General features: G+C 41.9%; 8 protein-coding genes across 17 annotated transcripts in view; 3 read left to right on the plus strand and 5 right to left on the minus strand.

The window, feature by feature from the left end:
• Ythdf (YTH domain-containing family protein) overlaps nt 1-4848 on the plus strand; it is a 10799-nt gene extending 5951 nt beyond the window's left edge. For 4 of the 5 annotated variants that reach the window (XM_069047123.1, XM_069047127.1, XM_069047128.1 and 1 more), the window contains one exon: nt 3483-4848. In XM_069047123.1, the coding sequence (XP_068903224.1) occupies nt 3483-3533 (51 nt within the window). In that variant the 3' untranslated portion in view covers nt 3534-4848. Of the gene's footprint in view, nt 1-456 lie in introns of all 5 variants that reach the window. The other variant, XM_069047126.1, reaches the window with a different exon arrangement.
• The window catches only part of hdm (hold'em), a 24100-nt gene extending 14976 nt beyond the window's left edge, over nt 1-9124 (minus strand). Inside the window, exon 1 of the mRNA XM_069047133.1 lies at nt 9009-9124. The gene's annotated coding sequence lies outside the window, so the exon portion shown is untranslated. The remainder of the gene's footprint in view (nt 1-9008) is intronic.
• On the minus strand, nt 1645-3224 carry LOC138130581 (disks large homolog 1-like). The gene has a single exon (XM_069047136.1). The coding sequence runs from the start codon at nt 3222-3224 to the stop codon at nt 2088-2090; it is 1137 nt and encodes a 378-aa protein (XP_068903237.1). The 3' UTR covers nt 1645-2087.
• CAHbeta (carbonic anhydrase beta) lies at nt 5027-6495 on the minus strand. 3 transcript variants are annotated; one of them, XM_069047140.1, is made up of 4 exons: nt 6361-6495; nt 6196-6280; nt 5888-6075; nt 5027-5839 (listed from the first exon to the last, which is right to left on the minus strand). In XM_069047140.1, the coding sequence occupies exons 1-4, from the start codon at nt 6451-6453 to the stop codon at nt 5438-5440; spliced, it is 768 nt and encodes a 255-aa protein (XP_068903241.1). In that variant the 5' UTR covers nt 6454-6495; the 3' UTR covers nt 5027-5437. The 3 variants fall into 3 exon arrangements, with proteins under 3 accessions (XP_068903241.1, XP_068903242.1, XP_068903243.1); XM_069047142.1 differs by having other exon boundaries at nt 5697-5839; nt 6165-6280; XM_069047141.1 differs by having other exon boundaries at nt 5696-6075; nt 6165-6280.
• On the plus strand, nt 6791-8698 carry LOC138130585 (SPRY domain-containing protein 7). Its single transcript, XM_069047143.1, has 4 exons — nt 6791-6931; nt 6979-7149; nt 7195-7431; nt 7485-8698. The coding sequence occupies exons 1-4, from the start codon at nt 6814-6816 to the stop codon at nt 7580-7582; spliced, it is 624 nt and encodes a 207-aa protein (XP_068903244.1). The 5' UTR covers nt 6791-6813; the 3' UTR covers nt 7583-8698.
• On the minus strand, nt 7911-16245 carry Hs6st (heparan sulfate 6-O-sulfotransferase). 3 transcript variants are annotated; one of them, XR_011159608.1, is made up of 5 exons: nt 15848-16242; nt 14978-15797; nt 14752-14926; nt 9969-11632; nt 7911-9288 (listed from the first exon to the last, which is right to left on the minus strand). XR_011159608.1 is itself a non-coding variant. In XM_069047134.1 (5 exons), the coding sequence occupies exons 2-5, from the start codon at nt 15161-15163 to the stop codon at nt 8289-8291; spliced, it is 1299 nt and encodes a 432-aa protein (XP_068903235.1). In that variant the 5' UTR covers nt 15164-15797; nt 15848-16245; the 3' UTR covers nt 7911-8288. The 3 variants fall into 3 exon arrangements, 2 of the variants coding, with proteins under 2 accessions (XP_068903235.1, XP_068903236.1); XM_069047134.1 differs by having other exon boundaries at nt 7911-8343; nt 10750-11632; nt 15848-16245; XM_069047135.1 differs by having other exon boundaries at nt 7911-9121; nt 10750-11632; nt 15848-16243.
• Nucleotides 16246-16358: 113 nt separating this feature from the next.
• Nucleotides 16359-20339, plus strand: SelR (methionine sulfoxide reductase SelR). 2 transcript variants are annotated; one of them, XM_069047144.1, is made up of 4 exons: nt 16359-16591; nt 16669-16773; nt 16821-16982; nt 19872-20339. In XM_069047144.1, the coding sequence occupies exons 1-4, from the start codon at nt 16504-16506 to the stop codon at nt 20057-20059; spliced, it is 543 nt and encodes a 180-aa protein (XP_068903245.1). In that variant the 5' UTR covers nt 16359-16503; the 3' UTR covers nt 20060-20339. The 2 variants fall into 2 exon arrangements, with proteins under 2 accessions (XP_068903245.1, XP_068903246.1); XM_069047145.1 differs by having other exon boundaries at nt 19908-20339.
• Nucleotides 20340-20374: 35 nt separating this feature from the next.
• Pak (serine/threonine-protein kinase PAK 3-like protein) lies at nt 20375-26465 on the minus strand. Its single transcript, XM_069047131.1, has 10 exons — nt 26310-26465; nt 25915-26183; nt 23949-24117; nt 23697-23869; nt 22941-23236; nt 22705-22882; nt 22350-22551; nt 22175-22290; nt 21901-22119; nt 20375-21221 (listed from the first exon to the last, which is right to left on the minus strand). The coding sequence occupies exons 2-10, from the start codon at nt 26176-26178 to the stop codon at nt 21138-21140; spliced, it is 1701 nt and encodes a 566-aa protein (XP_068903232.1). The 5' UTR covers nt 26179-26183; nt 26310-26465; the 3' UTR covers nt 20375-21137.
• Nucleotides 26466-26723: the final 258 nt, after the last annotated feature.

Raw genomic sequence — 26723 nt, forward strand, 5'->3', positions numbered from 1 at the left:
TCGACGACTATTTTACGTACTGCGCATGTGCAAAAAATTTGTTGAGCACCAGGCACCAGCAAGCTAACCTCAGAAAATATCTCTTGGAACGTGCTGAGGGTGGTTGTGTGATTTGCAACTTTTCTACATAATGCAGACAGGTCACATAACCACAAATAAATGCCAGATGCCAAAAATCATTGCAGCGGATCTCGTCGATCGTTGGTCGTAGCTGGACGGTCGCGGACGGTCGGCCTTGGTCGTGCAGTGTGATTCCTAGCTAAAGATGCACGTAGAATCTGTCGGTCGTGAAAAACAAAAAGGGCCTTAACTGTCAAATTTCAAGTGAAACGATTATCCTATTTAATAACTACGCAGGCCGACACAAGTGTAGAATGTAAATTATCACTTCAAAAAAGAATTATTAAAAATATCACGAAATTGAAGAAATAAATCTTTTTTTTCTTTATTAATCAGTTCCTTTGTGAATGGGACAGCACAGCACGTGGTTTACAAGAGAATTGACCTAATCCCAGGATCAAAAAATATCCATCCAAATTTAGTACACGAAAAAAGTTACAAAAGTTTTAAACAAAAAGGTGCGTGATTTCGGTATCTTTGTAATAAATTCCATAAATTATCCGACGCGAAACTGGAAGTGGCATTTTTGTCGGGCTACATATTTACAAGTCAATGTGAGACCGAGAATGCTTCGAAAAAAGGAGGTACGGACAGCATTCAAAACAAAAAATGTTTTGGCAAAGAGAAGAGTCTTGATTGTAACATGTTGGTCGAAGAAATGTTGCAAAAATTCCAGCAATTAAAATGTGAGTTTAAAAATCGATTTTTTTCTTTTCACTCTGGGGCTACTTTGCCTAAAAATCTTGGTGCTGTCGGCGAAGAGTATTGTGAAAGGTTTTATCAAGATGTGGAAGAAACAGAAATGGGTTAGCACGATGCCGCCGAAACGTAAATATGCTGGCAGACTACATTTGTTTGGAATTTAAAAATGAAAGTGGGTACGAACGCTGGTTTCAAGAAGAAAGAAAAAGTGCGTCATTAAATGTTTACACAACATTCAGTGGTAGTTGTTAAGGTCGATTTTTCTTCTGGAAAAAAATTATGTAATAAAAAAGGTTCTTTTTTCTGCTTGTTTCCAATCCCTGCGTAGTAAAAAAAAAGAGAAGGTTCGTGACTTTATGTAAGGAGTTAATATAAATGAAATAACATAAATTATTTAAAACCCCATTCACAAAGTCAAATTTTGTCGGCCTGTGTTATTTTATGACTGTTCAAGTTGTTTTCACGGGTTAGATTAAAAAAAAAGTTATGTTTTGTGTAATGTAATGTTTGTTCTCCATTTAACAGTACTCTTACGTTGTTAGAAAAAAAATATTAGGTGATGATTGTAAAAAAGACTAACTGTAAAACGGCTCTGTTAGAAGTCAAGTCATAAACAATAATTTACTCTTAAGTGTAGTGTAACAAGTTGCTAAGTATGCTGTTAAACTTTAATTTATGAACTGCTCGAGTGTAAACACGATAAAAGAAAATACTTACAGGTCTTGGATATGTTAGTTAGGTTAATTCAATGTTGACATGAAAAAGTGATGGCTTTGCCAAGGGACTCATCTTCTGTCAAAGAACAAGTTGAGATAAGACTAATTTAGGTGAAGAGTTTCTTTTAATTAACTAAAATACAAACTTACAAATGTAATACTAATAAGCTACGTTTATTTGACATTTATGACAGTTATTGCTGTACAAATCAATTTTTGTTTTTCACGGCCAACTGACGTAATACCTACATATTATTAAAAAAAATATAGTGGATGTTTTAAATAATTTTGGAAAAACAAATTGTCTGCGCATCTACAGACTGTGAGAATTCATCTAATTTAACTGAATAGTAGGGTATTTTTCGCATTGGTACAGTGAAAGTTTCTAAATTGAAAATTTGAAAATCCTAACCTCACTTTATCCCGGTACGGTCAGAGACAGTAATTCTGCTGTGTTTGCAAGAACATTGTCTTGTGAAAGCGTCAAACTTTAATAAGAGATTTCGAAAATATAAATAAACACGAAACGGTCAATAGTGAAACAATTTTCTAAAACGAGTGTGGAAACTGGGCTCGCCGGTCCTTCCGCACCGCTTCGACGAACACATCGCCGTACTTGATGCTCTTGAAGACCCCGACGGCCTCATCGTGAGTCAATCCCTTCATCGATCGGTTGTTCACCGACAGGATCTCGTCGCCCTCCTGTAAAACCCCCAGATCTGCGGCTTGTCCTTCCTCGAAGATGCTCTTCACGTAGATGCCCATGGACGAGTCTCTGCCGCCCACCACGGAAAAACCCAACGACTTGAGACCCGGGCCTTTGCGAAAACCCACCGACAAGTAGAGCTGTCCCGTCACGTCGCAGTACCGCTCGCTGTGGTAGAGCTCTCGTCGTTTTCTCGTAAACTTCTGCATGCCCGTGCAGGTGGGAATTTTGAAAGTCGCCTCCGGCCCGGCGACGACGTCATTTTTCTTCAGGTCGGGCCGCGATATGAGCAAGTGCAGGGTCCCGGTTCGCCTTGCGAAGTCGTTGATGTCGGTGTGGTGCGGCAGTTGCGTCGGTTTGATTCCGTTTATCTCGACGATTTCGTCGCCCACTTCGAAGCTGTTGCTCTTGTGGGCGGCCGATCCGGGCACGATGCGGGAGATGTGGTATCCCTCGATCTCGGAAGACGCGAAGGTCCACTTGGGGTGGATCTCCAACCCCACCAGTTCGTCCTGCGCCAGTTTCAACACTACGACTTTGGCACATCCGTCCAAATGTGTCTCCGGTTCCTCGAGTTCGCAAGTCTTGACCCTCTTCGCCGAGTTGTCGTCCCCGTCGAGGTTTCGCGTCCTCTTCGTCCTGTTGCTCTTGAGCTCGCCGCTCCGTCCCTGGCGAGGGCTTCTCCGCGGCGTGGAGGCGTTCTCGCTCAAATCGAAACGTTCGTCCGCGGAGGACTCTCCGCTCCGCCAAAGTTCCTCGTCGCAGGAGCGCGCCTTGATGGACCCCGCCGGCGCGCCAAACAAGGAGTCGTCGTTCTTGGTGTCGAGGAGAGACACCGATTTGAAGTTTCTCGACAGGAGCAGACCGGTCAAGTTGCCGAAGCTTCCTCCCCCGTGGAAGGACCTCTGAGACGGCTTGTTCGTCAAGTCGTTGTCGGATTTGTGGCGCCTCAGCGAAAAGAAGTCTCGCAGCGACTGCATCGTGCGGAAACTCGCGACAGTTGTGGGACAACGTTGTTTACTTAAGCGATTATCGTTATTCGGTTTTATCAGGGATTTTTTCGGAACTTTTCTTGTTGGCGTTTTTGAGCGAGCAGCTGAGGTTCTTATCGCCGCGCCTGTCGGTTTTTGGAAGCGCGATTGCGTCAGTCAAGAGAGTGATGCGTTTTTCACGCGGGGGTTCTGGGAGGGAGCCCTGCGACAGTGTCATGGTCGTTGATGTTTTGTTTTCTGTTTCAGGACCGCGGGGACAACAATCGGGGTCGCGGAGGCCGAGGCGGACGCAATTAAACATAAAATATTCATCATATAAAAGAATAAAGAAAAAAATAACACATTTGTTATGGCTGCTCTTTACTGTAGTGTTATAATCTATTACTAGCTTGTTATTTCATATACTTCACATAGACGGTATCAAGATTAGTTAATCCGATGGTTTTGCATTGCTCTAGTTTAGACGCCCCCTCCCTCCCTGTTTAATACATACATATTATTTTTTTCTACGAACATTATGATAATTATTTGCTTATAACATGTTGCTTTGAATGAGATATTGACCGGTTAAGTTTATTGATGTGTATTTGCCTAAGAGAAGAGAATCTTTCGAGTGAATCCTCTGGGTCTATGTGGTGTTGCTATTTAAAAGAAAAAGAAAAAAAAGTAAAAATTTTTCCCAATTAATTTGTACATGTGGGTTTCAATAGAATTTTTAAATATCGACTTAAACTAAAAAGGTATATGGATTCTAGTAATATAGTTGTATAAATAAATAAATAACAAACTTGGTGGCCCCCACTCTTCGGATCGGGCTGATATGCAATCATAAAAATATATATAGTAGTGCAGTGCTCATTTGATTTTACTGTCGAGTGAACTCTTTAATAAATTAAATTGTAATATATAACTAGAAGAACGTTGCGAGGTAGTTGAATTAATTAAACAAAGTGTTGATTTATCCGGACTAATTTTAATCAGCTGCGAGCGTCGAAGAGTCGCGACGAAGATCCACGAAGAAATTGCCCAACTATCCAAACACTCTGAAGCTGTGAAAGTGATAATAGAGCTGCAGGACAAATAAACAAATTGGCTAAAGTTTCGTTTCTTGACGGACAGTGACGAGTTTGTTTGTATACGTTACAGTTTTACTGATGTTTTTCAATTTTGTAATCTTGTAGGAAATGAACTATGTGCAGTTTTTATTAAGATATTTGTTAAAAGATGAATAGTTTAAAGCGAGGCTGAGAAAACCCGCGAATGCTATGTTTAAACTTGACTCTCGAATTGCTTTCTCATCTCCACCAAATTTTTGTAAATAATCGCGTAAATATAGAGTTATATTTAAATGTACATTAGAGACAATATTGTGTTTTATAGGTGCTACTTTTATAACGAGCCGCATTTGTTATCGATTCAGTCATGTTTTTTCGTGAGGTGAACATAGCATTTGGTTTTCCTTGTCTGTTTGTACACTGTGCCTAATATATTAGACTGATGCACCGAGTGCATTGTGATTGTATAAAATATTGATTGATTGATTGATTGTGTGATCCGAACAGTGGGCATCCTCTGTTGATAGCTACATCAATAAAAGAAACATCAATTATAACTAGAACTTTCTTTCCATCCTCGGTAAGTGCACACGTACGTCACTCGGTCATTCTTTACTTTCGTTGTTATATATTTACATTTTTTTTTCTTTCTCATTCTCGTCTTGTTATGCGATGTCGATCTTGTTCATTTTTTTTTCACCCATCAAGATTGTGTAGCAATATTATATTACCTAATTATTTCTTCTATAACAATATATTTATGATAATTTGTTACAAATACACTTTATGAACGTAACATTTTCACAACATTTTATTTTCGTTCACTCTTCTTTTTTCCACACCAAAAATACCGTCTCTTGTGTATCCATCGACTTGTTCAAAAACGAAATATAACAAACGTGTGACTAATAAAAGGTGAATCCACAGCGGACCCTTGCGGAGCTCCCGGATCGAATCGACAAGAACGTTGTTTTGAATCATTGCTTTTATTGATTTCGACGGTGCGCTTTTCTGTTGTTTATCAGTTCGGTTTTAATCTCTCTAATCAATAATACAGTTTTGTTGATCGAGCATCACAGAAATTGTTATTCGTACAAAATGTATAAACGTACAAAAATAAATTAGAAAATTTTCGACGTGGATCCATCATGAATAGTACTTTCCCACCTCGCCCATCAGCTTGTCGATGTTGTCCTCGTCGACGACCACGAACCTCTTCGCCCCCCGACTGAAGTAGTAAATTTCCCCCGTGTAGATGTCGAACCAGAGGGCGTGAATGTGCAGCTGGTGCTTCTCCAGGCGCTTCTTCAAGAACCCGTAACTGGCGATGTTCTGCAGCTGCTGCAGAGTGTTGATCTGCGACAGCTTGTCCTCCAGCGCGAACCTATTCTCGGGGTCTATGTACGCAACGAATTTTCTCAGCGGAGTCTCCGCCTGGAAGATCAAGGGCTTCCCGAAGTCGGTCACCTCCAGCTGCTGGAACTTCTCCAGGCTGGTCAAGGCGTGCGTGCAGAGCCACGCCCGCAGAGGCGAGATCCTGCGATTATCCTTGGGAAAACTGGATTAGTCGCGGGTTTGGGGCGCGACGCGACATACTTGCGAGGCGAACTCGCCGTCCTGCAGCTTGTGCAAGAGATTGATGGCCTTGCAGTCGCTGTGGCCGCAGACGATGATGTGGCGGATGTCGTTGACCACGCAGCCCAGCTCCAAGGCCGCGGGCTCGTTGGTGGTCAGCTCGTCGAAGAAGTGCTGCGAATGGGGGACGATGTTGCCCGCGTTTCGCACTGGAACACGCAATTTTCTTCCGTCACCGAGTCACGTCGCAGCTGGATTCGCGACAGAATCGAGCTGCGACGCGACTTGCGACGCTCACAGCATGCTAGGACTCGCGCTGTGATAATTACCGACGAACATGTCGCCCACGTTGGTCTGCGTGAACCTCGTGGGGATCATCCTGCTGTCGATGCAGGTGAAGAACACGGCTTTCGGCTGAAATTAATTAACCGCCGCACAGTTGGCGAACCTGCGCTATCACAAAACAATTCTCTCTACAACTTGGAGCTACTCACGGTTGGGTTGTCTTTCACTTGCACGAATTGCTTCACCATTTGCTCCTTTTTCACGCTCCTGTACCTCATTATACCTCGGAGGATGCGGTCCATGTTAACAATGAGCAACAAGTTGCCGGTCCTCCCCTCCCTCGGGCGGACTCAAAGGTCGCGATAAACATCGAGTTTAATTAGATTTCGTGAAAAAGCGAATGATCGGCACGTGCTGACGCACTTTGCGCCCCGGAGGTCGAGACCGTGGGGGCTCCCATTCCAAAAATTCCGAATAGAGTTTTTCTGCAAAAAATCTTTTCGTGTGGGGGCATTGAGACATGCCATGCACCTAAATCATGCCTCCACTCCACAATTCCATTTTTAATTGTTAATGTTATCGTCGACCCATCTGTCAAATCCGCTGTCAGCAATCAAATCTATGACAATCAAATGTCAAGTTTTTGAGGTTATGAAGTAAAAATGTCAACCGTGTCCGTATTTTGTTGTCTGAGGGGCTGTCTGGACGGTTTCAAGTTCAACTCGGCCGTGCCCCACATCCCCCGCGAGAACCCCATCCAGCTGGACACGGCGTTCATGGGTAAGTGCGGCGACGTCGCGCCCCCCGAGTGCATCTCCCGTTTGCAGGTTATGAAGTCGTGATAGTGAAAGGAGGCCAACGTGTGTGCGGAGCGGGGGCGGCTCTGGGCAATGCCCCCTTGGTCCAGTCCAAATCGTACTTCGAGGTGAAGGTGCAGCAAGGGGGCTCCTGGTCGATAGGCCTGTCGACGCGACAGACCGACTTGAGCTTGACAAAAGGTGCGATCCGTCGATTATCCTACCCGAACTGACCTGCTGTTTCAGGGGGTATGGACGAATTCTCGTGGTGCCTGTGTAGCGACCACATCGTTCGACACAACAAGCAGGAACTGTACAAAATCAACATCAACAACGGGGCCTCGGGCGAGATCGCCGGAATACAGGAGGGCGACGTGATCGGGGTGTCGTTTGACCACATCCAGCTCAAATTCTACGTGAACGGGACTGAGATAGACTACGGAGTTACGAATGTCAAGGGGACCGTTTATCCGGCGCTCTATGGTGAGTGTGGCTCCTGCCGGGGAAGCCCAGGGAATCATTGTTGGTTGTTTCAGTCGACGACGGCGCCATCTTAGATGTAATCTTAGAGAATTTCAATTATTCGCCGCCGTCGGGCTTCGAGAAAATCATGCTGGAGCAGTCGTTGCTTTAGTCCGCCACATCACATCACAGTATTTTTTTATACTATTTATATTTTTTTTATTATTTATTTTAACGTTAATAGGCGTACGAACAAATACAGTAATTTAAGTGTGTATAAATGTATAAAAGTAAGGATCTTGAATGTATATACTACTTGTTCCAGGAAATCTCCATCCATGCATTTATTTGGAAATGATATATTGTAATAACTAGAGTTTTAATGACAATTACGCTTTCTCTTCTTATTTGTACAAATATTTAAATGACACCCAACATATCATGTAACGATTCAATAAATATTCCACCACGTAAGCCGCCATTTTTGGGTCGAAACAGACTTGTAAACTTGTAAAAAGTATATATATATTTTTGTACGTATGATACATGCACCTAATTATTATCTTACAAGAATAATAAACCAAGTCTAACTGTTGGAAAATAAAATAGACAACTAAGTACTGCTACTAGATTACCTAAAACATACAAAATTATCAGTCAACATATTATCAGGATAAACGCATCAATATCGACGATATGTTCGTATTTACTAACAAAAGTGAAAACGGTAAATAAATGCAATACACAGTATTGAAAGGAACGCACCTTAAAAAATTGTTAAATACGTAATGATCACAATGTAGGGCACCAGATTGTCTCGACAAAAATTATTCTCCTTAAACGATTAGTACGTCAGTTCGATAAACCCTGTTGATCGTTTAATTTAAACAAAACTTGCTCCATCTGTGGCTCGATTGCACTGACATGAATGACCTTAAAAATAACTTAGCTGCACCTAATACTATCTCTTTGGTATACAATAAAAAATGTCCTACGCTAAACTGAAAGGCAGTGTGTCATGGAAATGAAACGTCGATGGTGGTGGCTTCGGGTCACGTGAGCGGCGTCCCGCAAGGGGTCCCCTGTTGCAAACGTAGTGTCGCGTGCTTCGCATTTCTCCGATCGAACGGACGTGTCGTGTGATGTGTGGTGGTATATGAAGAGAAAAGACGGTTCGTGGCGACTTACCGCCGGCATAAACGAACGAACGACTCGGTACTTTCGGCCTTATTGTCGCGTCGATGGTTCGGGGGGTTGGCGGTGGACGGCTACGCGCGAAATATGGCAATTCGATTTTCACACGAGAGGCAAAAAAATTCTTTATTTATGGTAGGGGCGAATTAAAAAAACTTCGGGGCTGTCAAAATGAAATTTTGAATAAAATGCTTGTTCGGAATGTACTTGTAAAATGTTCTCTCTAGAGTATACTCACGTTAGGTTAGGTTAGGTTTCAATTTTAGCTTTTAGCGCATGAGATTTTATAAAATCTACAAAAGAAACGTCCAAATTCAACACTGGAACATTGACAACAACAACCAAAATAAACTAATCCGTTTTGTGTTCAGAATTGAAACAAAATTAATGGCCGCCTTCCATACCTGAGTCTTCAAAATGTTGTTAACTCTTTCTTGTTCCACGTAATCATCTGCTACGGCTCTCTTCTTTCGCGTCAACGAAACCGCCCTACTTCGTTTGGTAAATTCTCAACTTTCTGTTTCAACAAAATAACATTAAATTTGCAATTCATTTTAAAACGTCAAATTTAAACAAATGAACAATTTAAAAAAATCATGGATACCAATACTGTCATTGAAAATAACTAGTGAATTGCCCAACCCAACAATTTTGTTTTTGACAGTCGATGTTTTTTGTACTTGACTATGGAAGCGTTTTTAAATTCATCGATGGATCAATCGGTGGAATCAGTTTTCTACCAAAACGTTGTTATATTACTGTTAGATTTATGTTGAGCTTAAGAAAATACGTTTCTTTATTCACCAAAAATTTCATGTTGGGCTCAACCAAAATTCACCTTTCCCATCTACAATGGGAGTTGGTTGTTTGGTGGACGAATAGTGGGGGAAATGTCAAAATAGTTTGTCGAAGCGAAGTCAAACTGTCAATGTCAAAGCAAAGCGAGGGAAAAACTGGAAAAGTGCAACATTATTCACGTATCCTCTAATTTTTTCATGAGTCTTTCTTCTGTTTAAAATAATTTCTTCATCAGAGGAAGTTAATAAATCATCATCTGATGAATCTTCCAAAGGCATTGTAATCCTTTTTACCAATATTATGGTCCCAAGAAGACTAATGTCGAACATATTTATTCATATAATAATAATAGTCGCCGAAAATGAAAAAATGTTTAGGTTATGTTTACACTTCAGGTGTCATGACATCAGCACCAGTCAGCACAGTCATCAGTTTTCCACCAAATCCGTTTCCCTATTCATCACATTTTTGCACAACATAAATGTTCAACACAAAAAAAACTTATGATTGACAGTCCACCAATGTTGAAATTCACTGCAAAAAGTTGATGGATTTAAAAACGCTACCAGTATATTTTTGAAAAAGGGTTTTCAAATCATTCAAGTTTTGTTTGATTTATTTGATCTTTTTGAGATCGTCAATTTAGTAAAGGCCAAATTGTACGGATTCAAAACTAATTTTGTTTTTGTAAGATTATGAAACCGTTTTTTAACTTTTTTTTAAATCTAAACCTGGGGTCCCGTCCATTTCCTAGTGTAAATGTTCTAAAATCGTGTGGCGGTATTTTTTTTCGGCGAAAAATAATTCCAACTGAAGTTAAAACACAGTCCAACGTAACATATTATATTAAAATAGTTTTCACTTTTGACACTGAAAATAATTGCTGTATTTCAAATTTAATTTCTTTTTACCGTTAATTTTTTCTCTCTTTTACTCAAAATTCATTTTGTCGCTGTTACGTCAGATATCTGTCAAATACACAAGACATATGGTTGCAGTGTTGCAACAGCCGAAAAAAAAAATTCATTTAAGCCAAAGTTACCAACCACATGAAACAAAAAGTACCAGGTAGCCACTGTCAACGTTATTTTTATCTGGTGGACGGACACTATCGACGAATTTACTTTTTCGCGTTAATTTAGTGACTTTCAGATTCTCCCCGTACATACGTCATTCTCTACCATAAATCACGGAGATCATCAATCTTTTTGCGTCACTCTCGTTTCGACCGAAGTGAGCCCAACATCGTGATTAAATTTTTGCGAATCCGCGCGTAGCCTCCGCCGCCCAACGAAAATAAAAATCGGCACTGTCGACTACTGCGCCACCGTCACGTCCTCGACTAACCTGTCCCAATCGAACTCCGTCACTCCACTCTTGACCGTCAACTCCCCCAAGTGCCTGTACCTCTTGTCGAAATCCCCGTCCCTCGCCCTCAACTTGTCGAATCTCTTGAACAACAACTCTTTCGCGAACTTGTACAGTTCGATGTCCAGATTGTTGAGTGCGGCGATTTTCGCCGCCTGCGTCGCCGTCAACGTCGGCATCGTCGAACTGGACACGGTCGCGTTGTTCTGCTCGAACGGCACCGCGAACCGCAGATTGAACGTCTCTTCGAAGATATACTGCGACATCTTCTGGTATTCGGTCAGGCCGAAGAAGGCCATGGACTCGAGGTTCTTCTTGGCGCTGATGAGCATGGTCCGCTCGCGGTCCGCCTTCGACATGTAGCGCTTGTCGTAGCAGCCGACGAGCTCCAGGTCGGCCAGCATCCTCGTCTGCCGGTTGATCGCCAGATTGCTGTCGCAGTCGATGAACTCGTCGAGGGCGACGCCCTCCCAGTCCTGGCCGACGTAGCAGGGCGGCACCTCGTCCTCGGTGGCGGGGCGGCCCCGGCAGTGGTGCCTGGAGCCCTTCCAGGTGGCGCCGCGCTGCACGTGCCTGAACTCGCTCAGGTAGCGCGCGACCGGCTCCCGGAGCAGCGTTATGTAGAAGTAGCGCCGTTTCACGACGCTGCCCTCCAGCTCGTCGAGCTTCTCGTCCACGCAGCTCGTCAGCTCGGTCCAGTCGGCGTGGAGGCCGCACTTCCAGCCGGTCGTGTAGCGGCTGAACAGCCAGCTCTGGTTGGAGTGCGGCCGGAAACAGTAGCACCGCTTCCGGCTGAGGGGGCAGGTGCACGGCCGCTTCAGGTCCAGGTCGTGGACGAGGTGCTTCCCGAAGGACGTGCCGCCTGCAACAAATCGCTCGGATGAGAGGCTCCCCACAACAAACAGCGACATACGAACGTCTGACGTGAATACATATCTGAAATTATCTTTACGAACAACAAAGACACCACGAAAAATTCAATTCTGATCGACCTGCCTCGAACGATCTCTTGTGCAGCCCTTAGATAATGTGCGTGCAGCGCTAATCGAGTAGCCTTTGGGGTTATACAGGGTGTCGCAAAATAAACGTATTCCAAGTCGGGGGTCTTGTAGGGAAAAATCTCAGGAATCTCGAAAAAATAAAATAAAAAATATAGGGAGGGGTCTTTACAAAGATATATGGGTCTGAAGGTTCAAACTTTTCATCATGTTTTCTTCAAATAAAAAATATAAATGGTTGACATTCATTTTGAAATGTGGTGAGGATGATTATGTAATAGTAGTTTATTTGACGAGTTTGTGTGTAAATTGGGCCTTTTTTGGCACGCGTGAGCCATTTTAAAACGCTCGTTTCACTCGCGTTTTAAAATGGCTCACGCGTGCCAAAAAAGGCCCAATTCACACACGAACGAGTTGAATACAACGTTTTTTTGTTCGACGAGCCCTTTAAAGGCTCCAAATCGCTTAAAACCTGTAAAATTAGCTTGACGTTTCGTTTTGACAAGTTGTGACATTTATCAAAATCCGTTCACATAGGAGAAAATTCTTAAATTCTGACAGTGTCGAACAAAAAAATATTAAAATATAAATGAAAAGACATTTCTTGAAAAAAAAGCTTTATCTCGAAAAAATAAGTTTTATTTTTCCAATTTTTGTTCAAAAGAGAAGTACAACAAAGCTAGAATATCAATCAGGTACTTTAGAACAAATATTGGCAACTTTGATATATTTTTTAAAGTGACAGCAATTTTTTTTTAAACATTTTTACTTTTACAACAGGATGTCCCTACTAAGCCCCGAACTCGGAATACGATAATTTTAAGACACCCTGTATACAAATGGTGGTTATTTCGAATAAGAACTTTTAGTTCACGATTAAAATTGTTGCAAATAAATTTGTTTACCCAGAATTTGGATGTTTTCTTTTGATTAACTTTTAAGCAACAAAACGAAGAGAAAAATTTTACGAGCATACAGTCTTTCCGATTTTTCATTTGTACATTTGCTAAATGTACTATGTAATATGTAGTGCTTATCAAATCGACAGAATCTGCAAAGATTTTGCCTTTTTTAGCACCAGGAAAAACCTTCAATGTGAGCCAAAGACCCTTGTCCGTCATTATGCGGCCTCGATCGACGCATAACTCTACTGCATACAGAAACACCCAACCGTTTAAGTTATGATTATTAATTTCACAAAGAGCAGTTAGTTATTCATTGTTTTCATAAAATAAATCGCCAGTTTACTTTCTTATTTATTTCAAATGTTCGATTATAATCTCCCTGGTGCATCAATTATTTCGGAAAATATTTTTGAGCTCACGAAAGCCTTTGTTGTTGTGGAAATAAGCGTGAGTCGCAGACTTTCTAAAAGATACTTCAGCGCATCATGTTTCAATTTTTCTTTTTCATAATGCGCACATTTTAATGTTGAAAAAGTCGTAGCACATTAATATAGAAACAGTAAACAGTTTTCGTATTCATAATGTCGCTTCGATTTTCTACGTATCGTTCAAAGAAAACATTCGATTTGTTTTTTTATACAAAACAGTAAAAACAAATTAGTTGATCCAACGGAAATTTAATGTGCTTTGAGAAAAAAAAACAAAACACGGAATTAAAAGAACAAATAGTAAAAAACGAATAAATAGATCAGTATACACAAAACATATTTTTAGATTCACGTTTTTCATTGGAATTTTGAAAGGTAAATAAAATAATGGTCTTGCTTTACTGGCGCCTTTAATCAAATTAAAATGGTTTATTTTTATAATTATAAACTACACAGTTGTTAAGACCAGACACGCTTAAGCCAATTAAGACCCTCGACTTATCTGTGCTTGTACATTTTACGTTTGGTTAAATTTTCTTTAGCCCGCTCCTCAAATAATGCTATTCGGCAAAGTGATAAAATATATATTCTACAATACAACGCAATGGTTACAGCAGATAGCAATAATTCGATAAAAGTGACATCAACTTCCTGCGTTATTTATTATAATCACAACCATTTCTTACATCTGCGCAATTATTGTTAGAAATTTGGTGCATTTCTATGTTGCGTAACAATTTACCAGAATCGATTTTCGCCGAAGCTTTAAAACAAACATTTAACTTCACATTTCACATGGACCACGATTTTATTTCACCTTCATTTATTTGATCTAGAAAGTAAATACGAAATGGCGCAGCAAAAATATTTGCGTTACTAAACTGTGTGCGGAACGGATTTGCTTATCAAATTATCTTGAGTTCCGAGAAAATGAAAAAAAAAAAGTTGACATTTACGTAAATCGTGAGAACGAGAACCACGGTTTTGCTTGTTGACAGATGACATCAGGGTTGCAGGTTTTTTATCTTTTAATTAAAGGTAAATTCAACAGTTGATAATAAATACACGTGCAAATAAATGTTATTTTACAATTTTAACACGAGTACTGAAGATGTGTGGTGATTATCAAAGAGCTAAGATAAAGGTTACAACAGGATAGTACCTATTAGAGTTGTAATCACGCCAACTACTTCCTCCACAACCGATTGTGATGTGGCAAATTTAACAACCACTCTGTCTTTATCAAACGGAAAAAAATTAGCCAAATCGCATCCTGTTATTATTTTTTGGTTTCATTTGATTTTTCATAGGTAATTTCTGTTGTTGAGGTTATGGAGTGGCAGGCTTGATAAAAAATTACCAAAGGGTTACCAACCCTCATTTTGACAGTTGCGTAATTTACGTAATTTAAGAAAAACTGGTTTAGGTTCAACGTTTTACACTGAAGGCGACCCAAAAACCATTTATAAACTGAAGATAATGTAAATAAGTCATAAAAACACCAGATAAACAAATGGGATGCACGTCTGCAAACATAAATTTTTCAACCCCTGGGTGTTTGTCATGTTTACATCCGCAACAGATGGGCTCAAAAGGAGCAGAAATGTTGACGTTTACTTTACCATAAGCAAAAAGTTGCACTCTACTCACCAGTTTTTTGCATGTGCAGAAAGACCATGACGTCGTGCGAGTCCATATCGAACGAGAAATCGTCGTTCAACATTTCGTCGTAGCTTAATCCTATTTTACTATTCGACTGCGACAGTGGCTTACCCAAACTGTCTTCTAATGATATGGATGCTTCTTTATTGCTAAGGGCACATACCTGCAACCAAATCGATTGATCGGGAATTCATGAATGGAAAAGGCCGCCTACTTTATCTGGACAGAAGTAGCCGAAACCTACGATGCCGAAGAGGGCGAGGGCCACGCAGAAGAACACTATCCTTCTTAACCTGGAAGATTTTGGCTCCATTTGTTTTATCTCATAGACACCATTAGGCAACAGCAGTGCTATGTCGCTGTCAATCACTTGCACCGACACGCTTTTCAAATTCTTCATTATTCATGGCACATCAACATCTGACTTGTCAATTATGAATTTTTTAACATCTCGTTCGGAGTCGTCCGCTCACCGCGGCCATTTGCAAATTATTGACAGAATGACAGCGAGACAGCGACTTTTGTTTTGGTTCGGCCGCTAATGCGAGTACGCACTCCGCACGCGAATAAAATTCGACAAGATTAGTAAAATTATTATAATAACCAAACAGAGAACAGTATTCATAATTTCAACAACCAGAACCGCAAATGGAGTTCAGAACACCAACCAGTCAAATGTTTTTCTGCAATCGCGTCCTGCTCTTAAGCGCGGGGGCGACGAATTTGAAAATGCATCCAGTTTGAGAAACCGAAGATCGAAGAACGTGACTCGCTCGAAGGACGTCCGGTGAAGATTTGACCACATCTGGCACGGTGGTTTTGTCCAAAAAAAATAAATCCGAAATTCCACAAGTTTGGGGGGAACGTGAATTCGTGCTGCGTCGTGAACAGACCGGTTATCAGTTTTTAATAGAAGGGTTTATCGAGGGTCACGCAGTGTTGGGACTCCCAGTCCGGCTCGATGATGAAGTCCCTGCTCTTGGGCTTGTGCAGGGGCGGTTCGTACTTCCACGGGGGCTGCTTGAAGGGCACGGCTGCAGACGGACCAACTCATTATACGCAATCGCTACAAAACGAACGGTACCTGTCCCGGTGGGCAAAATATCAACGACATGCAACCAGTAAAGCGCGTGGGCCAACATCCACGTCAGCCAGATCATCTCTTTGTTGTAATAGAAAGAGGTGCGCTTCTGGGGCCACACGAATATCAGCCCCTTCTGCTGGAACTTGGGCTTGTTCAAGTCCTTCGGAATCAAAATTTTCTTGTAAATGTCGTCGCGCGACGGTTTCTCGAGAAACTTCGTCGACTTGTTACGGATCCCTGAAAATATGTAATGGTTCAAACTGATTATGGGGGTTGTCTTGTTATTAGAGCCCGGCAGAGGCCGCAAGTGCTCAGAAGTCATTTCGGTTGCGGTTCAGCGTTGTTAACTGGAATTTGGCGCGGCGGAGTGATGATTTTTCGGAAATTTTGACAGTTGTCAATTGGATTTGTTTAGGCCGCTCTGTATATAAAATCTGTGGACCGCAAATTTGGCGAAAGGGGCGTTTAATTGGGCTCGAGCGCGGCCACTGGTCCCAATAAAGCGATTCCAGCGGCTAATTAGCCTAATTGAGTCGCAGCGGAGCGGTGCGAAAAAGTGAGGTTATGTGCGTCGAGTAGCGCTTACGTAACGCGAGCAAATTCGGTCGGTTTTGTCCAAATACCGCCGCAACTAGTCCAGAGTGCTCTCCGGTGTGATGAGTAAACACACGTTCGGACTGCTGCGTAATTCGGGTCGATTTTTCGCGTACGCTTCGAGCAGGAAATCCGTTCACAACGCACCAGGTGTCTATAATTTTTTCATTCCAAATTAGGCTCGCATTCTTGTCTTTGACACACTTTTTCGTTTTGCGCTGCGTCAGTCGTCAGGATGGCGGACAGGGTGGACAAAACCGAGCTGAAGTCGCGGCTCACCCCCATTCAGTACCACGTCACGCAAGAAAAAGGCACCGAGCGCCCCTTCACAGGTGAGCCCCCCAGTTGCGCCTTCCTTTCCGACACGTCTTGCTTGCAGGGTGCTACAACAAGACCTACGACCCGGGTACTTACGTTTGCATCGTTTGCGAGCAACCATTGTTCAGTTCAGAGACCAAATACGACAGCGGGTGCGGCTGGCCGGCCTTCAACGACGTCTTGGACCAGGGCAAAGTCAAATTGACGCCTGACACGAGCGGAGGTATTTGACAGTTTTTCGCGTTTGAACGGAAATTTGTTGTGGAGAAAAAGTTGTATGGCCTTTTTTTTAACACTGATAACTTTTGACCCCCCTGCCGGGTTCGTTACGTCTGTCGAGGGCAGACAGATGGTCTTGTCAGGTTCCAGTCAATCAACATGTCCAATTTGTTTTTTCAATACAACAAGTTTTCTCTTAATCTTATCACTTGCGCTTTGCGCTTCCTTGTTGCACCACTTCCTAACAGAAACGAACTCGTTTCCAAGTGCATCGCTCAAGTCGATGCGTTCGTTAAATCACTCTAAAATTAGACCTGGCCTGAGACGACTTTAATATAGAAATTAATGCTCATTTGGAGACGACAGGCAAATTTCGCCTAATGCTGACCGCTTTTAATCGGTGTTCTTCATTGTGTTCTTTTGTTGCTCTATTGTTGCGTCACTCCAACATTGCTTCACTGCTTGTTTCGCCGGAATTAAATCCTGGTGAAGTTGACCTGCTGAGCCCCTCGCTTTAAGCGATCAACACAAAAATAGAGTGTCAAGCTATCAAAGACTTCAGATTTGTTTCTCCACGACTAATAATAATCGTCACTGTTCGACGAAATCTCGATCACGTTCGAAACAAACCATCTTTTTATTATTTCAGTTTTGTGATATAAATAGACCAATGTTGTAAAATTCGATAAGATAATTTATGTCCAATTGGAATTACCGAATTGGTAACATCAATTTCATTGGAACATGTATTTAATTTTTATTTCTGTGCTGATAAGATTTTTTTAGTTTAGTATAAACATCGATCTGACTAGGATGACCAGTTCGATACGCGCCGCCGACTTTGACGTTAACGTTAAAAATAAACATGAGACGAATCAATTGGTTTTCTATATCAATTGTCCGTGACATAATTGGAACATGTCTGAGCTTAATTCAGACGTCGAGGGTCACGAGTGACACATGTCAAACAACAACGTTGCAAATTTTCGTGAAGCGAACGCAAACATCGCCGAACAATATTTTTCAATTTTGAAAATGCCCACGAGAAACTATTTTACGATCCATTAATATTGTCGCGTTATGATTACGGTGTTGTCAAGTTAAACAAAATGTAAAGGTTACAGTTTTTATATACATGTTTGTATAGTTTTTCACACTCATAACATAATTATTCTTACGATAACATTGTGGTAATCGCTTTAATAACAAATGCTTACGAAATTGACCGTTGTTAGGTGTTAGAGAAATGATGTGCAAGTTATTTCTAGAAGTCTAAGACAAAGGATTTTAGGTCAAATCTAGTTCTTGTTGATGGATGTTTTTTCATAATAGTGAAAAAAAATATTGTGGGAACATTAAAATGATGTTTGTTGGACTAGCGTTGCGATAATATACAGAAAAGAAACACACACAAAATTCGGGTTAATTCTTATAATAATTGGAGTTTTTCATTTTATAACTGTTCACAACTTTTCGGAATCAATTGCATTCTTGCGTTCACATCAACGATGACTAATTTTTGTTTTTGTTTCGTAAAACAATACTATATTAAAAAAATCACACAGTTGGGCGTGACAGTCTGACTGTAACAAAGAAAACCGCATTATTTTCATAATTAATTCATCTGTCAAGATTAAATTGTTGCAATCGTATAAAACATGCGGTTTATTTTTTAAACTTCCTTTTATGTGTGATAATATTATCTTTGGAATATTTTTATTATTATAAGTTATTGAAAACAGTATATTGTTCGCAAACTGTTACGTCTGCGTACATATAATAACTTTTATCTACGATCGTGTAAAAAGTAGGCACTTTTTGCACTAAAAATCATTGTCAAAGTTGACGTTTAGTGAAACTGACGGAATCGTGCCACAAAACTTTCAGTGCACGCTTTTATTGTACAGAACTGTCAGAATACAACAATACAATTTGTTGGAAACATTGTTTAGCAGTATGTAGGTTGCCAAACGACGTGGTTCTCAACGACTTTGTTTATTCATAAAATATTGAATCAATCGATAATTATTTTATACAAATTTATGTTGGAACCGGTGCGATGATCTCACGATCGTAATAAAATGTTGCAGGACGTACGTGTAAAAAGTTCCTTGGTTGCATTCACATCCTTTAAAATACTCCCTCGTACCTCGGTCCTATTTTAAACCCGTTCGTGCAATAAAGGATAACTTTTTACACTTGTATCTTAAATAACTATTTAATCTGTAAATAAAGGGATTATTTTTTAAGTCTTCCGTTGAACAGTTTAGTTTTTTCCGAAAATGTAATTCTAACAGAATTTCTGCTTGAACAAGGACTGACAAATAAAAACTGTGTTGTTACAAGAATAAAAATGTCAAAAAATAAAAATCGCAGTTTGACGTTGTTCAACATCGAAGTGCTGCTCTCTTACACAACTGTCATTTTGACATTTCATCACGCGATGAATCAATCTCAGACGCAAAAACAAACACTTCCACGTCAATTCTCGCAACCTCATTAAACTAAAAATACCTTTACGATCGTAGTTAGTTTTTTGTTTTGGATTCACCGTACTTGGATGTTGGAGTGAGCAACAAGCCACCTAGCGCGCCTACCCCCGCCCCCTCGCCGACGCGTACTTACCGCTAACAGCGAAATCTTGTGCTGAAACTCTAAACGTGTGTTTTGACTTTTTTTTTTGGGTTGTTGGTGACTTGTTCCTTTCGGGAAGCTAATGTGACTTGTTTTCTTTTCATCTTCTCCCCGCCCCGTCCCGCCTCCTGCCACATTTTTTTTGTTCGTCCCCGCTTTGTAAATCGTCATCAAAATTCTCTTCTGTTTCGTTTCGTTTTTGGTTCTGTTTTTTGCTCGTTTCGTCCCGAATCCTGTTCCTTTCCTTCCGCCTGTGCAGTTGGTGCGAACCTACTACTCCTCATATCCCAACCAGGACGCATAAGGACGGAAGTGACGTGCATCCAGTGCGGCTCGCACCTGGGCCACGTCTTCAACGATGGACCGTTGCCCACCAGGAAGAGGTTCTGCATCAACTCGGCATCGCTCAATTTCGTGCCGGACAAAAAGGAGGGCGGGGACAGTTAGGACGAAGGACGGACTCGCACGAATCGGACCACTAAGAAATCGAAGTGATAATTAGTTAGTTAGGCCTACTAATATTTTTGTTTAGCTGTCGAGGCCGGCCAATCCGCGAGGTGGGGGCGTGGCCACTGCTGTACTGAACCTTAACTGGAATTTACCTCATTTTATTTCGTTTTGTTGTTGGTTAGCTTTGTGTTGTGTATTTTGCATATCAAATTAATCTTTCTGATGAGGCTTTACATTCTTTTGTGAGACACGTTGAATAAATTTTCTACAAAAGAAATGAGTTTTATTTTGACAGATTGGCATGGAAACTGATAATTATAAAATGTTTTATTTTAATTACCATACACATCTTTCACTGGCATAGTATGCCTTCGAATATACCTTGGCAATCACAATATGAATTTTTCTTTCATAAATACTAGTGCAAAAATACTATAACTAGTTAAATCATCCAGACTAACACGCATTCCTCATCGATATAGACCTCGACAGGCGTTTTGCAATATAGTTTTTCTCCCTAATATTTCTTTACAAGGTTTTGTCTCAACGAAATACATAACTAAAACATTAACGAAATACGTCGTTAGCGACTACAAGTAATAAATAATTTCGTCTTAAATATATCATCAAAAGCTTTCCCTTATTAATACAAAAACTGGTCGTAAGGTTTGTATAAAAAAAAAATGAGACCGGCTTTGATCGACTGACAAGCGTCAAAGCATAGAAAGAGCGTTGCCATGGTGCAACCGTGACAGTCATCGCTGCGCCAACTGTCATAGCTGCCAACCCAACGGAACGAAAGTAAATTACCAAAGCTGCGTTATTGTTGTGAAATTAGGCACACGGCTCCTGTCACTTATACGAACATCACACCTCCCCTATGTAAATGCTTACGTCCCTAATAAAATACGACCCATATAACTAGAACTGCAAGCAAAAATCATAAAATATACGATTATGTTACAGATTATTGTTAAAAAAATCGAATGCATTTCTAGTAACATGGGATATAGTCTGTCACGTATATAATATAATACAAAAGAAAGTAAACAGGACGACCGCCTCGAACTTAACGCTAGTGTTGCTTGGCGGCGTCCTTCGCGGCCAAGATAAGCGGCGTCAGGCTGGCCAACGGTCGCGCCAGCTTCAAGAACGGATGCTGCAACAAAAATCTCGTTCAACCTTTTGTTAATGACGTTTACTGACGGTCGTCGGTCTCACGTAAAGACTTATCAAGATGTCAAGAAAAAAATTATGGAAATATATAAATGAATCAAAATACATATCTTTTTATTTCATATTTGGCGCAACGTTATTCCTTTTACTTTCCTTTACAATAAGAACTGTTTCTCGTTTTTTTTTTTTTTGTGATCTCGTCACTCAAATTTGCATATAAAACAAAACGAATATGTTTAGAAAAAATTTCGTTTTTTAAATCTTCGATTCATTTTGCAATTAATTGTTTCTCTGAATTAATTCTTCCAAATTTTCGTTGCTGCACGGCTCATTCCTTATGCCAAAAAATATAGTTTCTTTTATTATTATTTTGCTCTTGGTTTTAACATCGTTGTATAAAATACGTTTCAAGACCAAACCTTTAGGAAACACATTGCAACAATTTCCAACATAAATGTTGGTTTTTTTTTCCTGAAATAAAATACAAAATCTCTTTGTCTCCTTCAGTAATATATGCCTACGTAATCGTAGATGTTCAAATTAATGTCACATAAAACAGGTTACATTTGTCGATGTCTTTGATTTAATTTGATCTTCTTTCGAATTTTTTTTTTGAATGTGAGAACATCGTTCATTTTCAAAATTTTGAATTTGTTGCTTACTTTCAACAAATCCCTCGCCGACGACCGCTTGTCCACCTCCACAGCCAAACACTGGTCCAGAAAATCCTGGAAGGCGGGCGACAGCTTCTCCTTGTCCTTGATGTCGGGCTTTCCGTTGGTGGCGATAAGGTACAGCGCCCTCAACGGATTTTCGTTCAAGTACGGTGGTTCGCCTTCGATCATCTCGATGGCCATGATGCCCAAAGACCAGACGTCGACCTGCGAACACCCCCTCCATTAAAACCCCCCACTTTCCGAGGCCACGGCTTCTTACTTTGGGGCCGTATTGCTTTCGAGTGACGACTTCCGGTGCCATCCAATACGGCGTTCCGACCATGGTTGTTCGTTTCGATTGTTCGGGGCTAATTTGAGCACAAAAACCGAAATCAGCTGCAAGTCGAGAGTGAATTGAGTGATGTGCGGGTGGTGCAGGAGAGGGGGCGGCTTACTCAGTTTGACGGAACCGTCGAGTCCTAGGAGGATGTTGTCCGATTTGATGTCCCTGTGGATGACTTGGTTCGAGTGGAGGAAGTCGAGCGCCTGGAGAACCTCCCGACACACGGCCGCAATTTGCCCTTCGTCCATGCACGTCTCCGTTACTACGTCAGTCAGTGAACCCCCTGGTAAATATTCCATCACAACCCAGAGCTCCTGAAACCGCCACTTCCGTCAGCCTCTCCGAAAACTTTTACCCTTCACATATTCACACAATCAATGTCAAATAATTTGACAACTGACGTTTTACCGTGGTGCAGCGCCACCACACGACAACTAGACGCATCTCGTGCAAAAATGGATGCTTACCTCGTTCACAAGATAACTGTCCAGATAATTCACTACGTTCCCGTGTTTATTTTCTCGCATGACTAGAATCTCATTGATGATCAGTTCTTTCTTAGGCTGCTGTGATAAATTCATTTGTTTGATGGCGACTTCGACGCCCGTCGAGGTCTCGATCGCCGTGTAGACGGTCCCGGAAGCCCTGGACAAATCAACACGAATCAGACGCGATCGTCATTCGACCGCATCAACCCACTCACCCCTGACCTATCTTATCGATCCTGGTGTACTTCCTGGCCGGATCACCGACCGACACGATGCTCCTCAACTTCTCCAAGATCTCCTCGTCGCTCATCTTCTTCTTCCGCTTCTCCGACGCCGCCCTCGACATCTCCGGACCGGCTTGGTTTTTGTTCCGGTCGAGGATGGGCGCCGGCGGCGTCGAATTCGCGTTGGCACCGTGCGTCGGTGTCGTATGGGCCGGACTTAAACTATGAGTAGGCGTCCCGACGCTGTTGTTCGTCGTTATTTGAATATCTTCTATGGGTTTCGTGTACTGTTGACAAAGAAAAAGCGGGTCAAAGGAGGAGAAGCCGTCGACGATCACGCGAAAATCTGATTTACATTTGTTCAAAAGAAATCTTCGTCGAGTGGCTTGATGCATTCATAAATAAAATAAACATTTTTTATCGATAAAATTGGTGCTCGTTGCATTTTTTGCCTTTTCCAAATGTTTTTTTGTTTGTGCAACCTTCACAAATTGCTCGAGTAATCTTTATGACTCAACTTTCCACGTTATCTCCATTCGCAAATAAATCTCTACGAATCAATATTTATCTGCTACTTAAGTCACGAACAAAAGAGAGGCGTGATGCGCCTCAATTGTTCGTTTTAATTGGACTACTCGTCGTCGGTTTGTGTACTTTTCAAATCTTATTTGATCGCGACGACCCGAACGTGAGAAACAAAAAAGTAACGGTTGGTCGCGCGAGGGGGCGCCAGCGGTTGATACTCACGATGCTCTTGGTGCGTTCGGGACGACTGGCGATGGGCGGGGGCGGCGCTTCGTCTTCGATTTCGGAACTGGCGGCGTGAGCTGGACTGTGGTAGGAGGAATGGGGGCCGCCTTCGGCTTCCGTTGGCGTCGTGCTGCTCGGACTCGAACTGGAGACGCGGCTCAAGGACGAACCTGCACGGGCGACCAAAAAAAAAAACAAACGAACAAGATAATGTGAGCTATCCACTTCCGCCTGGCGGTCTGTACCGACCTGAGTGGGTCGCCGTTGTCGTTTTCGTCATGTACTTCGTGTTGAGCGGCTCCTTCGTCGTGTTGTCGTACCAATTCAGCACGTCCAAGACCGCCTGGGGGTTGTTCTTCTGCTCCTGTTTGCTGATGTTGGAGTTCATCAGCAGTCGAGACCACGCCTCCGGCATACCCTATCGACAAAAAGAAAATAATTACGTCGAGGATCGGGAGGCGACGCTGACGGCTCGTTCTAACGGAAAATTCCACAATTTTCCAAAAATTAAAAATCAAAAACGAGCAACAAAGTCGTGCAGTCTCGTTTATGTACAGTGTGATCTTTAGCCGATAGAGTGACACTGGCGTCAGAATTGAAATATATGCGCTCTACGATCGAGAGTGATGACAAGGCTGGGCTCTAGAATATGCAAACTCTGAGCAGCGAGTGTGATCGTGACAACTCTGAGCAACAGTGTCTCAGAGTTGACGGCGGTAACAGAATTACACTCGGGGAGAACGAGTCGACACTAGAATGCGATGCAGTAACTCTGAGCATCACGATCTGATCAATTCTGAGCAGAACTAGATCAGAGTTAAGTAACTTGGGAGGGACGATGAAATGTGTGCTAAAGGCGAGAAAACTATAACTCTGAAAGGTTCAAGACGCAAATGAATATGAAAGATGACTGATTGTGAGAGTGTAATGAATAGTACTAGTTCAACAGGGGTAACTCTGGGGTATCAAACGAGACAAATATGAGGATCAAGTGCTGTCTTAGATTATTTAATAACATTTCCAGTACACAGATCGTCAAACCTTTTGGAAGATGAAGAAATCTGACCAAAGATCCCGATACAAAAAATAACTGTGGGTTTTTTGATAGATACATCTAAAATTGCACAGCATTTTGTAAAATTAAATTAAAATAAACTCAGTACTCAACTATCGTTGCCAATCAAGCGAGTCATCCTAGAAAATCTGCAAAAACACTGAGTCAGGGGCATCTACTCTACTGAAAAAAAAAGATCGTAACAACTCTATACTCTTATTTACACGAAATATCTAGGAGAATACTTCAAAGGCATAAAAGGCGCCTAGAATTCAACTGGGACAAACATTAACTCTGATCACAATGTTGTTGAACAAGATAAAGGAAGAGAAAAAAGGAGACATCTTACAAAGTTTAGGTCTCATAGCATTCTGTAAATAATAAAAACATGACAAAGGTAAAAACAAAGTGCAAACAATCTAATAAAACTCTGAGCAAGTCCTGAGTGCTGATCAGCCACGAGATGAGGAAATAATTTTGTCAAGTGAAAAACGAATGGACATGACTACTAATTGTTTGCTAGTACTGAAAGTCTGCGTCATGGTAAGAGGACGACTGAAGTGGATTGATTTAATCAGTTCAATGAAGGCACAAAATTATCGGAAAGGAAAACAAACAGTAGGTGGAAATTTTGATATTGAGGCGATCCCGAGGGGACGATTGGCGAAAAATCGCCATGGGATCGGGCGTCATGCAATAGAAATTAGGGTTGGTGGTACCACATGACGCATCCGTCATTTGTTTGGGTACCGCGAGTGCCACGGTAACGCCGGGTTCGAAAAGCGTCCGCGAGAGGGCGAATGAAATGAGGGGAATACACACACCGTACACCGATCAATTCTAGGTTTAAGCAACTGACTATTGGGAAATTTAATGTACAAATATTTACAGAGAGATAACCGCAACTTTTTGCAAAGATAAATTTGGACAAGTAACGTCATGCAGTCGGCAAGAAGAACGGCCAGGTGGTGTCAAAAAGTACCGTACGTCAAAAAGTAAAAAAAAAAAAAACAACCACACTATCTAGATGCAACTAAACAAAACATTGTATGCTACTTACTTTGAGTGGCAGCTTGCAACAGAACGCTCAGGTTAATAAAACTCAACGAAAAAACAAGCCCCTACCCTCGTCACCGAAAGCCAAGACACACTCAAACTCACCGTGAACTCTCCCGAGACCGGGTCGAAGCCCACGTGCACGGTGTGCTCAAAGTTGGTCGGATAGGAGATATTGGGTTTGTCAGAGGTGTAGGTCGACAGCTTGCTCGATTTCTTCGACTTGACGTTCTTCTTCTTCCGATCGGCGTCCTCCGGCTCCTTGGGCAGCGGCCGGTCCATCGCCAACGTGTTGGAGAGGATGTCGGTGCTCCGGTTGGACGTGAGACGCACGGGGGGCGCCGGCGGCTTCTCGTCGTCAGAAGACATCCTTCCTGCAACGAAGACGGCGCGATAAGAACGCGCGGGGGCGACATCCGCGCGGACAAAAAAACCAAAACGATGGGCGCGCCGGTATGCGTCAGCCCTCGGACGAGACAGACCCGACGACCCCTACCTACCTTAATATGACAGGCACTGGTTGATTCGAAATGCTGAACACGCCCGCGGCTAACACACAATTAAATTCACCGAACAACTAAGTACATTTACAGACAGATATGTACAAAATCCATATCTAATCGCCGATTACTTTTATGACGGCCACCATTTTGCTGTCACCGAACGGCGCTAGGTCAGACGCGACGCTGTCGTGCTCTCTCCCTCCGATTCCGAGTTGGGCAGAGAGAAAAGTGAGTGACGTACGTCGGTACTAATCGCGCTTCTTGGTGACAAAAGTGACATTATCTAGGGACTTTTGGGGTACCGTTTTTCCACCGGAATAACCCAAAAAATACGACTGATAAATCCAAATCAAACAGTCCCGAATCCGATCGAATTTAAATTGCAACACACTCGGCCTAATTAATTCGCTC

The sequence above is a fragment of the Tenebrio molitor genome, chromosome 5 (genome assembly GCF_963966145.1).
Source record: "Tenebrio molitor chromosome 5, icTenMoli1.1, whole genome shotgun sequence".
Lineage (NCBI taxonomy): Eukaryota > Metazoa > Arthropoda > Insecta > Coleoptera > Tenebrionidae > Tenebrio > Tenebrio molitor.

Bases quoted from the DNA above. Each gene is read 5' to 3' on its own strand.
- LOC138130581 (XM_069047136.1), bottom strand. From the start codon at position 3,224: ATGCAGTCGCTGCGAGACTTCTTTTCGCTGAGGCGCCACAAATCCGAC.
- CAHbeta (XM_069047140.1), bottom strand. From the start codon at position 6,453: ATGGACCGCATCCTCCGAGGTATAATGAGGTACAGGAGCGTGAAAAAG. The intron at 6,281-6,360 runs GTGAGTAGCTCC...AATTAATTTCAG, and splicing joins AAGTGAAAGACAACCCAACC to CCGAAAGCCGTGTTCTTCAC. The intron at 5,840-5,887 runs GTATGTCGCGTC...AGTTTTCCCAAG, and splicing joins ACGGCGAGTTCGCCTCGCAA to GATAATCGCAGGATCTCGCC.
- LOC138130585 (XM_069047143.1), top strand. From the start codon at position 6,814: ATGTCAACCGTGTCCGTATTTTGTTGTCTGAGGGGCTGTCTGGACGGT. The intron at 6,932-6,978 runs GTAAGTGCGGCG...TCCCGTTTGCAG, and splicing joins GCTGGACACGGCGTTCATGG to GTTATGAAGTCGTGATAGTG. The intron at 7,432-7,484 runs GTGAGTGTGGCT...TGGTTGTTTCAG, and splicing joins CGTTTATCCGGCGCTCTATG to TCGACGACGGCGCCATCTTA.
- Hs6st (XM_069047134.1), bottom strand. From the start codon at position 15,163: ATGAAGAATTTGAAAAGCGTGTCGGTGCAAGTGATTGACAGCGACATA. The intron at 14,927-14,977 runs GTAGGCGGCCTT...ATTTGGTTGCAG, and splicing joins GCTACTTCTGTCCAGATAAA to GTATGTGCCCTTAGCAATAA. The intron at 11,633-14,751 runs GTGAGTAGAGTG...GATTTGTTGCAG, and splicing joins TCTGCACATGCAAAAAACTG to GCGGCACGTCCTTCGGGAAG.
- SelR (XM_069047144.1), top strand. From the start codon at position 16,504: ATGAGTAAACACACGTTCGGACTGCTGCGTAATTCGGGTCGATTTTTC. The intron at 16,774-16,820 runs GTGAGCCCCCCA...TCTTGCTTGCAG, and splicing joins CACCGAGCGCCCCTTCACAG to GGTGCTACAACAAGACCTAC. The intron at 16,983-19,871 runs GTATTTGACAGT...CCGCCTGTGCAG, and splicing joins GACGCCTGACACGAGCGGAG to TTGGTGCGAACCTACTACTC.
- Pak (XM_069047131.1), bottom strand. From the start codon at position 26,178: ATGTCTTCTGACGACGAGAAGCCGCCGGCGCCCCCCGTGCGTCTCACG. The intron at 23,870-23,948 runs GTCGGTACAGAC...TCGCCCGTGCAG, and splicing joins GACAACGGCGACCCACTCAG to GTTCGTCCTTGAGCCGCGTC. The intron at 23,237-23,696 runs GTGAGTATCAAC...CTTTGTCAACAG, and splicing joins CCGAACGCACCAAGAGCATC to TACACGAAACCCATAGAAGA.